Here is an 11,031-nt window from a genome sequence, read left to right as displayed (position 1 = left end):
GCCTTGACTCACTGACCTGCAGAGTGCCCCAGAGTTCAGACCTGTAAACCCATGCTTATGGGGCGAGATCCTAACGCCAGAGTCCTTTATGCTTATGCTTTGCTTCATAATTGTACATTGAGAGTTCGGTTGATATGTATATTTGGCTGTGGTTAAACGTTTTCTTGAGTGTGTTGGTTGGATGAATGGAAAGATTTGCTCAAGCATTGCTTCAAATGTTTTTATCAACAAAGATGGTTGCATCTGGTTATCTCCGTTTCATACTATTAAAGATTTGAAATTGTGGGTAAACCCTTTTTGACAGAGACTTAAAATACTTATTTTGTATATGAATTAACCCCCCAAAAATCTGTATAATATTTATTTCACGATTGCGCCACAGGAAGACTGCTAACATTACTAGACAAGGCACTGAGAATGAGTCCATAGTGAGGTTGTTTTGTGGGAGACTGAGCCCTGTTTGTCCTTAGGGCACTGTCCAACTCTCTCTGAGGAGGATAGTCTTCGGGCTCGAGTCAAGCTGTGTCGTGGAAGTTTAGCGCTATTTAAATTTAACGGCAATGTTCCCGCATTGACGGTAAATGCTTCAAATGTCCGTGCAATCGGAAATGACATTTCTATAGTGCTGAACTACAGATTGAATGGTGCTCTTAGTCCCACAGTGCTGCCCTCCACTGGTCAACACGTGTACAACATGTAGTAGCACTCCTCACAGCTTTATCAGAGGGAGAGTGAGGACTGTGACGTGTGTCTCTCAGCAGTCCTGGAGCAGGTCATACGGGCCACCCTCTACCACATGGTGTTTGTCCTCCTCCTGTTAAAACACATTCATATGTCATCTGGAGTTATGGTGTCACCCCCTAAAGCAAAGGTGCTACTTCACCACATATAGTTCAATAGAATTCATATTCATGCACATATTTTCTCTACAGTGGTTGGTATACAAATAAAATAGGGTGGGGTCACTTACAGGAAGCTCAGATGGAACGGGTTCACTTGTGGCAGGGGCAGAGTCATAAGTGGGGTTAACAATGCTGGGGTTGCAGATGGCAGGGTTGCAGTCTGGAGGCGTCTCGTCCTCTTCCTGCAAAAGAGGGCAAAGGTCAATTATCAAGTTCGAGGTTCCCCATGTTTTATTGTACGTTAGTTTCTGAACCGACAGAATATCAGTAAACAGCTGATTGCCTCCAATGAGACAAAAAGTCCTTGTTGCACAACATTCAGACATCATTCAACCAACACACTCACCTTAAAGTAGTGGAACTGGAATGGTTTGGTCTTGTGGGTGTAGAAGTGGTAGCCTACGAACCCAGCCCCAGCCATCAGCATGATCAACAGCACAACTCCAATCCCCATCCCTGCCTTGTGACCCGCGTGGAGCTGGGGGACCAGTCACAGATAGGGTCAGAGGTCAGACACAGGAGTCCACCAATACCTGACCTTACCAACTGATGTAGGATCAGTTCTCACAATTTGAATCAGTCCTAATCTTAACCATAAACTATAAATCTGATCAAGGACCAGTAGTTTAGCAACATCTCGTCAGAGATCAAGGAGAGAAACTAAACAGAAAATGATGTAATAATCTCACCACTATCCAAGGGGGAGGGGCTTTGAGGGGTCCCTGCAGCACATGGATGATCCCATTGGATGCCAGGATGTCGGAGTCGACGATGAAGCGGTCGTTGATATAACGTGAGGAACTCTACAGAGAGAGAGAGATCAGGATGGGACCAGTTTGAGCTCACAGACTACAATCATGAAGTCAAACTTTATTTTCAGTGGTTAGCTGTTCTATAATATGCGGTCTATGAGGCTGGTTCAGTAGCTAATTTTCACATTTTCTCAAACATCTTAGTTCAATCTAGGAGACCTGGTTAACCAGGGCAATATATAATACATTCCTATACCGGGGACTGAAAAACAACAGAGAACCTGAGTGTGGTACAGTGAGTGAATGCCCAAAGTACAGTAAGTACAGGGTTGATGTGTACAGTACTGTAGCTCCATGTCTCACCAGGACCTTTGGGTTGAGGAAGTCAACGATACCCAGGACAATGAGGCTTTGGCCCAGCCGGGTGTGGATACGGCTGCCGTTGGTCAGGTCTTTCAGGGCCAAGGCCCGGCCCTCCGAGAGATGGTACTCCATGTCCCTGTGGGTCAGTGTCTGGGCAATACAACACAGGAGAGTGAGTGTACACATTTATACATATACATGTTCATATAAGTCTGAGTAAGGGCTCTATTCAATCTGGATCGATGAAGCGGTACAGATTGCGCGACAGACATTTAAAGGTCATTTCCGATTGGGCCGACATATGCAGCGTTTACCAATAATGCAGTCTCCGCTAACGTGGGAAACCATGTGTTTGATGTATTTGACAGCATTCCACTTTTTCACCTCCAGCCATTACCCCGAGCCGGTCCTCCCCAATGAAGGTGCCACCATCCTCCTGTGGTTATATTTTTAACAAAAAAACGAAATATGCTTCTTTGCAAAAATCTGGGTAAAAGATTGAAAGGAATGTGAGTCTTATTCAGTACATTTAGTAATTGCTTACTTTTCTAAAGTCTACCAACTAAGATAATTAGATAAGCTAGCAACTTGGATTTGCTGGATATTGGCGGGAACTGGAACACGCTGTCGTACACGTCAATCCAGAGCATCCCAAACATGCTCAATGGGTGACATGTCTGGTGAGTATGCAGGCCATGGAAGAACTGGGACATTTTCAGCTTCCAGGAATTGTGTATAGATCCTTGCGACATGGGGCCGTGCATTATCATGCTGAAACATGAGGTGATGGCAGCGGATGAATGGCACGACAATGGGCCTAAGGATCTCGTCACGGTATGTCTGTGCATTTAAATTGCCATCGATAAAATGCAATTGTGTTCATTGTCTGTAGCTTATGCCTGCCCATACCATAACCCCACCGCCACGGCACTCTGTTCACAACGTTGACAACAGCAAACCATTCGCCACACGACGCCTTGTCTGCCATCTGCCCGGTACAATTGAAAACGGGATTCATCCCTGAAGATAACACTTCTCCAGTGTGCCAGTGGCCATCGAAAGGTGAGCATTTGCCCATTGAAGTCTGTTACGACGCCGAACTGCAGTCAGGTCAACACCCTGGTGAGGACTACGAGCACTCAGATGAGCTTCCCCAAGACGGTTTCTGACAGGTTATGCAGAAATTCTTCGATTGTGCAAACCCCCAGTTTCATCAGCTGTCCAGGTGACTGGTGTCAGACGATCCCGCAGGTGAAGAAGCCGGATGTGGAGGTCCTGGGCTGGCGTGGTTACGTGTTCTGCGGTTGTGAGGCCGGTTGGACATCCTGCCAAATTCTCAAAATATTTATTTTATTTTATTATTATTATTTTGTATATTTAAACATGACAAATCTGACAAATCTGGCATGATGCCTCTGGTGGTAATGTACAGGGCTGTGTGTGAGTAGCTGTGTGAGACTGTGCATACATATGTCCGGGTGTGCATCAGAATGCATGTCAGTGTGTCTGACAGGGTGTTCTTGTACCTGGTTCTGGTACAGTCCGGTATTATCAGGTACAAACAGAGTGGACTGGATGGTCAGGTTACTGAGGCGCTTCATAAACTGTTTTCCTGACACGGACATCTGGGAGTAGTTCAGGATTTGCTGCAGGTAAAAAAGACACCGGATCAGTAACAAACCACTGTGAGTGAACATACAATAAATCAAAACCTGAATAGAATGATACCATTTAGATACTCACAGAGAGGAAGTTGGAGAAGGTGGGCTTCTCAGTGAGGACCTGCAGGAGGTTTCCAATGCAGGAGTATCCATCTCCTATATATCCTGCTTTACATTCACATTTCACCTCTGGAGGGGGACACACACACCGTATGAAACACCTTAGAAAACACATTTTTCACACATAAAGAGGGCTGTCTCGCTCTCCCTCTTTCCCTCCCCTCTCAATTATTCCCTCCTCTCATTTTCCCCTCTTACCCTTGACCCTGTAGCAGAAGGTGTCCCAGGTCTCGCTGAGGTTGTTGCGTAAGCCGTAGTCTACGATGCCCACGTGACCAAAGCCACACTTGGGGTTGGAGTAGGTGGTGGGGTAGGCCACTCTGGCCTGGTCCAGCCAGCTAGCCGCACACAGGTTGAGCCCAGCCTGGAGACAGAGGGGTAGCATAGTAGGTGTTTGTCAGTCTGTGTGTGTGTCTGTGTGTGTGAATATGTATGTGTGGGTAAATGTGTTTGTGTATCTTTTCTGGTGTGTGTTAATGTGTGTGTGCTCACCTGCTGTGCGTAGGAGAGCTGTGTGTACGTGGCGATGGTTCCCCCCTCTCCTGTGCAGGCCTCCTGGGCCGATGTATAGTTCAGCTTGTACTGTCCCTTGTTGGACCGGAAGTGGAACACACCGACTGTGCTGTCTGGTGGGCACCAAAGATAGAAGATGTAAACATCACAGCATATCACACACCACATGTGTGCGTTTGGGTCTTGGAAAAGAGCTATACTGTATATATATCCTATGTATTCTTATGCAGACTTTAAATGAAACTCCTATACAAGGAGTGTACAGTATGTGTGTGCGTGCATGGCGTACCCTCGTAGTGAAGGTCGGTACACTGGGCGTCAGAGTGGCACTGCCCGTTCTCCTGGAGACAACGGTTCACAAGAAGCTCCTTCACCTCACACGTCACACCGTCCCCGATGTAGTTATCCTTACACACACACTTCTTCTTTCCCTGTAGACACACACACACACACACACACAAAGATGAATTCATATTTATAGCTGACATGCTGGGACTATTGGCGGTACGCTAATAAGTTACCATAGCAACCCCTGTAGTACCCATGGCACCCCGTGGCTGACCCCTTACCGGCCCAGTCATGGTGCAGGTGGCGTGCTCGTGGCAACCCCCGTTGTCATCGACGGAGCAAGGGTCTATGGGCCGACAGATGAAGCCGTCTCCAGAGTGTCCCTGAGGGCAGGCGCAGCTCACCGTCTCCCCCTTCTGACTGCACTTAGCTCCCTGGGCACAGCCACCGTTCCAGAACTTACACAGGTCAGCCACTAGAGGGCGTGGAGAGGAGGAGGAAGGAGCAGCAAAAGGAGAAATTCATGACACAGAAGAGAAGCAGTGATCAACAGTGATGTACAGAATTTGTTTCATGTGCGTATACACCGTATGTGTCTGCATGTGGGATGTGTGTGTGGAAATGTGTGTGTGTTGTAGTACTCCAGTGTTGTCTCTGCAGGCCATTACCTATGCAGCTGATGCCGTCTCCCTCGTAGAAAAGTTTACATACACAGGTGTTGTTCTCTTTACATATGCCGTTCTGAGAGCAGGTTGGGGAGCAGACTGGACCCTCCGCTATAGGGAGAGGGGGTGAAGGGTGACAGGAACAGTTAACATCAAAGTTTAAATGCTAAATATCAGTGTTTTAAATGTAGCAGAAATTGCCATTTCAAGATGATGGCTCTTGGTTTTCCTTTGTGTGGTGGACATTTTGTAACTTGTGGTTCTTTACCTAGTTGTGTCTCACAGCGCTGCCCGGTCCAGCCCTGTTCACAGAAACAGGAGCCTGTCCCTTTAAGGCCTTCTTCACATGACCCATGCTCTGTGCAGTTACATGCTGAGGAAAAAATGACATCATATCACAAATCAGGTTCAAGATTCAGTACGGAGAATGATTCAAGATTATACTAAATTAAGCCACACAAGTTCACAATGAAATTCTTCACACGAGGTAGCACAACTAAATCTTGAGATGAAGGTATCCACACTAGAGCACTACACACCTGTGCAGTCCGGTCCATAGTGGCTTTTTTTACACAACTCACAGGCGTCGCCATGGAAACCAGTGTCACATGTGCAGTTACCGTTGCCTAGGTGACCGTCATCACACTTTCCATGGTTCAAACAGGGAGATGAATTCCCGCCAGGACAAACTTGAGGTAAACACGAACAGGAAGTCAAAGTCATGATGGGAAACAACTCAGATCTGTAGTCTCACTTCAAACACCTGCTTCAACGAATGCCAATCACATTTCTGAGACTGCATGAGACTTTTGGAGCTAGTCTTTGAGAATTACATTCTTTTCTGGGGTTTTCACCACAAAACTGTCATTGTTGTCCTATTTAGTAGGTTGCATTCCAAATAGTACCCTGTTCCCTAGTACATTTGACAAGTAGTGCACTATAAAGGGAATAAGATGCCATTTGAGATGCWGTCTTGGTCTGATCAGGGAGATCTGAGGCAGATTTTGGGAGTTCTTACCCAGACAGTCACGTCCATAGAAGCCAGTACAGCACTTGGGTTGCCAGAGGACAAAAGTACATAAGGCCTGGCAGCCTTTATTCATATTCACTATCATGTGCAGGTCACATTTCTTCACCTCCTGCAGAATACATATAAAGGTGCAGTTTTTAGTATGGGGAGAGATGCAAGTGTTATATTCACATAACGGTTACGACGGGTGGATGGGTGAACAGATACCTTGAGTTTGGACCCAGGGGGGCAGCGTGTTGATGATGTGCAGAATGAACAGGGTAGCTATCACACAGGAGAAACACAGAAAAAAACATTCTAAGACAATAATAATTCTAATCACCTTATTCCATGGTAGCAATACAAAAGACTTTCTACTGCATGATATGGTCACACTCACCGGGAAATCTACAGTTTCCTTTTTGTCACAGCGACCCCCGAGGCTCGGCGGGTTCAGCAGACAGTCGATCCCATAGGCTATCCCACCGTTGAAGGGGATGTGCCTCTGGATGATTCGGCAGTTCCCGTCGTTGAGGAAGATTTCACCCTGTGCAGAAAAGTACATCTCTCAGAAAACGTTGGGGTCTGGGTCAATCCAAATACCACAAGATGGCCTTACTTTTTTTGCCTCTAAATTATATTCCGCTTGTTAGTGTTGTACAAACACAACACTACTTTGTTTTACTCACTATGTTGTCCAGCCCTCCACAGTTGGCTTTGAGTTCGGATCCCTGGAGCGTCCGTATAGGATCGATGTGGACCAGCTCTGCTGCATACACCTTGGTGTCTCGGAGGATGTGGTATTTGAGATACTCCAGCAGGTGTCCTCTGTTCTGTGTGTTGTAAAGGAAGTCTTTCTGCTCCTGGGGCAGTGCGGCCATGGCGCGGTCCGACGGCAGGAACAATGTCACGGGCTGGTGGAGGGGGTCGTTCACCATTGCCATCACATCTGTGTCCTGCAGGGAGAAACAGAGAAGAACACCTTCTTTAACACTTTTCAGGCGAGAAGTTTAAGATTGTTATTCTCAGAATCCATAAAGGAAATAGGAACTTCACAGGGACAAATACTAACCAACAGCAGTTTGTAGAAGGTCTTGTAACCATTACCATCAGCCACATCAGTGAGGTTCAACTGTGAAGGGAGAGATGGAMAGGGAAAGAGAGAGGGACAGGGAGATGGTGATGAGTTATCCCATGATGGAGTGTTTGACAGATTTAAACAGGTATATTGATTACAAATAGTCTTTATCTTTGTACATACTGGCCCCTCTATCACATCAGCCTTCTTCAGCCTCTCTGGTATCATGAAGGTGTCAATCTCATGGATGATCCCATTGATGCTCGGGTCATCACTGCGCACCACTTTCACCATGTTGTTGATGAGGATGGTWCCCTGGAAACAAGGACAGGAGACCTCAGCTCTCTCACCACAACCATTGAATCTCTTCCTCAAATGTAGCAGAGGAACCAGATGCAACATATATCCATACTATACTTCTACACTTCTCAAGGTATACAGTGCATTCGYAAAGTATTCAGACCCCTTGACTTTTTCCATATTTTGTTACGTTACAGCCTTATTAAAAAAAAATATTTTTAAAGAATCCTCATCAATCTACACACAATTCCCCATAATGTCAAAGTGAAAACAGGTTTTTAGACATTTTTACAAATGTTTTAAAAATAAAAAACTGTGTTTAGATCCTTTGCTATGAAACTCGAAATTGAACTCAGGTGCATCCTGTTTCCATTGATCATCCTTGAGATGTTTCTACAACTTGATTGGAGTCCACCTGTGGTAAATTCTATTGATTGGACATGATTTGGAAAGGCACACAGCTGTCTAAGGTCACACATGCCAATGACTGCCAATGACTGGAACGAACTACAAAAATCTCTGAAACTGGAAACACTTATCTCCCTCACTAGCTTTAAGCACCAGCTGTCAGTGCAGCTCACAGATTACTGCACCTGTACATAGCCCATCTATAATTTATCCCAAACAACTACCTCTTCCCCTACTGTATTTATTTATTTATTTTGCTCCTTTGCACCCCATTATTTCTATCTCTACTTTGCACATTCTTCCACTGCAAATCTACCATTCCAGTGTTTTACTTGCTATATGGTATTTACTTCGCCACCATGGCCTTTTTTTTCTCTTTACCTCCCTTATCTCACCTCATTTGCTCACATTGTATATAGACTTATTTTTCTACAGTATTATTGACTGTTTGTTTGTTTTACTCCATGTGTAACTCTGTGTTGTTGTATGTGTCGAACTGCTTTGCTTTATCTTGGCCAGGTCGCAATTGGAAATGAGAACTTGTTCTCAACTTGCCTACCTGGTTAAATAAAGGTTGGGGGGAAAAAATGAAGAAAAAAAAAACAGTTGACAGTGCATAACAGAGCAAAAACCAAGCCATGAGGTCGAAGGAATTGTCTGTAGAGATCCGAGACAGAATTGTGTCGAGGCACAGATCTGGGGATAGCATTGAAGGTCCCCAAGAACACAGTGGCCTCCATCATTCTTAAATGGAAGATGTTTGGAACCACTAAGACTCATCCTTGAGCTGGCTGCCCGACCAAACTGAGCAATCGGGGGAGAAGGGCCTTAGTCAGGGAGGTGACCAAGAACCAGAGTTCCTCTGTGGAGATGGAAGAACCTTCCAGAAGGACAACCATCTCTGCAGCACTCCACCAATCAGGCCTTCATGGTAGAGTGGCAACGGGAAGCCACTCATCAGTAAAAGGCACATGACAGCCCGCTTGGAGTTTGCCAAAAGGCATCTACAGACTCTCAGACTATGAAAACAAGATTCTCTGGTCATGAAGCCAAGATTGAACTCTTTGGCCTGAATACCAAGCGTCACGTCTGGAGGAAACCTGGCACCATCCCTACGGTGAAGCATGGTGGTGGCAGCATCATGTTGTGGGGACATTTTTCAGCGGCAGGGACTGGGAGACCAGTCGGATCGAGGGAAAGATGAACGGAGCAAAGTACAGAGAGATCCTTGATGAAATCTGCTCCAGAGCGCTCAGGACCTCAGACTGGGACGAAAGTTCACCTCCAACAGGACAACGACCCTAACACACAGCCAAGACAACGCAGGAGGGCTTCGGACAAGTCTCTGAATGTCCTTGAGTGGCCAGCCAGAGCCCGGACTGGAACCCGATCGAACATCTCTAGAGGACCTGAAAGAGCTGTGCAGCGACACTCCCCATCCAACCTGATGAGCTTGACGGGATCTGCAGAGAAGAATGGGAGAAACTCCCAGAATACAGGTGTGCCAAGCTTGTAGCGTCATACCCAAGAAGACTGGAGACTGTAATCGCTGCCAAATGTGTTTCAACAAAGTACTGAGTAAAGGGTCTGAATACTTATGTAAATGTAATATATATGTTTTTTTTTATTTTATACATTTGCAAACATTTAGAAAAGTCTGTTTTTGCTTTACCATTCTGAGGTATTGTGTGTAGATTGATGGGGTCTGAATACTTTCCGAATGCACTGTATAAATAATGTCCAATCCATCATGATAATAAATGGAATCTAGGATAATAATCCAGGCATTGAAGCAACCAATAGAATCCACTGGGAGTGTTGTAATCTCATTGGTTACCTCAGAGTAGGTGATGGTCAAGACGTCTCCCATGAGAGTGGTCAGGTTTCTGGGCGTGGTCAGGTCGCTGGCCAATAAGGTATGACATGACACGATGTGGTAGCGAAGAATGTTGGCCCTCTTGTCTCTCTTCGAGGGATGCCTCAACTCTTTTGCCTAAGAGCAAGTCATGAGACAAGATAAGATCCGTACACACACAGGTATATAAACACAGGCGCATACACACACACACTTTCCTACCATCTCCCCCCGGGCGAAGGCCTCAGCTGTTGGAGCAAAGACTGTGAATGGACCCCGGCCCTTCAGAGAAATATCTGCCATCTGAAAACAAACAACATCTTTAGTTAATTTGCTATTATTTAAATTTTTTACATTTACATTTTAAGTCATTTAGCTGACGCTCTTATCCAGAGCGACTTACAAATTGGAAAGTTCATACATATTCATCCTGGTCCCCCCGTGGGGAATGAACCCACAACCCTGGCGTTGCAAGCGCCATGCTCTACCAACTGAGCCACACGATCAACAGTGATTGTGTTGTGCCTTTCTTACGAGGATGTGTATCTTAATACAGAACATAAATAAAAGTGTGCTACTGGTCAGTGAGAGACTCACCATCAACCCAAGATAGAAATCCCTCAGTTTCCTGGTGAGAAGCTCCTGTAGATGAAAAAGATAAACCCTGATCAATGGTCAAATGAAGAGTGTGAATGAGTGAGTGAGTGAGTGTGTGAGAGAGAGAGAGTAAGAAATAAAGTGGGAAAAGAGGTGTGAGCTTACATGGGGTATGTACGTGTACTTACAAATGGCAATCAAATGTATCTTTTACTTGATCATGCTATGTGTAGTCTCCTCTCCTGCTCACCTTGCCCACAGTGCCTTTGCAGCGGATGCCGTCGCCCATGTATCCGTCCATACAGGTGCAGCTGTTTTCCCCTGGACCAGTCATATTACACCTGGCGAACCTGTGGCAGTCCCTTTGTTTCTGCCAAGAGGACCACCACACTGTTACATGATTCACAACTCTGTTACACTGTTCACCACTCTGTTACACTGTTCACCACACTGTTACATGATTCACCACTCTGTTACACTGTTCACCACTCTGTTACACTGTTCACCACTCTGTTACACT

At 45.7% G+C, this 11,031-nt stretch overlaps 1 protein-coding gene across 1 annotated transcript in view; it reads right to left on the bottom strand.

Moving 5' to 3' along the window:
• Positions 1-206: 206 nt before the first annotated feature.
• Positions 207-11,031, bottom strand: part of LOC111955984 (stabilin-2) — a 42,649-nt gene continuing 31,824 nt past the window's right edge. Inside the window, 24 exon segments of the mRNA XM_070436529.1 lie at positions 207-814; positions 971-1,084; positions 1,249-1,380; positions 1,592-1,705; positions 2,018-2,167; positions 3,544-3,663; positions 3,761-3,867; positions 3,997-4,162; positions 4,291-4,424; positions 4,601-4,742; positions 4,881-5,074; positions 5,268-5,375; positions 5,533-5,637; positions 5,804-5,953; positions 6,283-6,403; positions 6,502-6,558; positions 6,674-6,820; positions 6,963-7,229; positions 7,346-7,405; positions 7,535-7,666; positions 9,897-10,052; positions 10,137-10,217; positions 10,512-10,556; positions 10,762-10,881. Of these exon segments, the coding sequence (XP_070292630.1) occupies positions 755-814; positions 971-1,084; positions 1,249-1,380; positions 1,592-1,705; positions 2,018-2,167; positions 3,544-3,663; positions 3,761-3,867; positions 3,997-4,162; positions 4,291-4,424; positions 4,601-4,742; positions 4,881-5,074; positions 5,268-5,375; positions 5,533-5,637; positions 5,804-5,953; positions 6,283-6,403; positions 6,502-6,558; positions 6,674-6,820; positions 6,963-7,229; positions 7,346-7,405; positions 7,535-7,666; positions 9,897-10,052; positions 10,137-10,217; positions 10,512-10,556; positions 10,762-10,881 (2,982 nt within the window). The 3' untranslated portion in view covers positions 207-754.

The sequence above is a fragment of the Salvelinus sp. IW2-2015 genome, linkage group LG3 (genome assembly GCF_002910315.2).
Source record: "Salvelinus sp. IW2-2015 linkage group LG3, ASM291031v2, whole genome shotgun sequence".
NCBI classification, from domain to species: Eukaryota; Metazoa; Chordata; class Actinopteri; order Salmoniformes; family Salmonidae; genus Salvelinus; species Salvelinus sp. IW2-2015.
The sequence above is the reverse complement of the archived record's forward strand: the minus strand, read 5'-3'. Positions and strand labels throughout refer to the sequence as shown.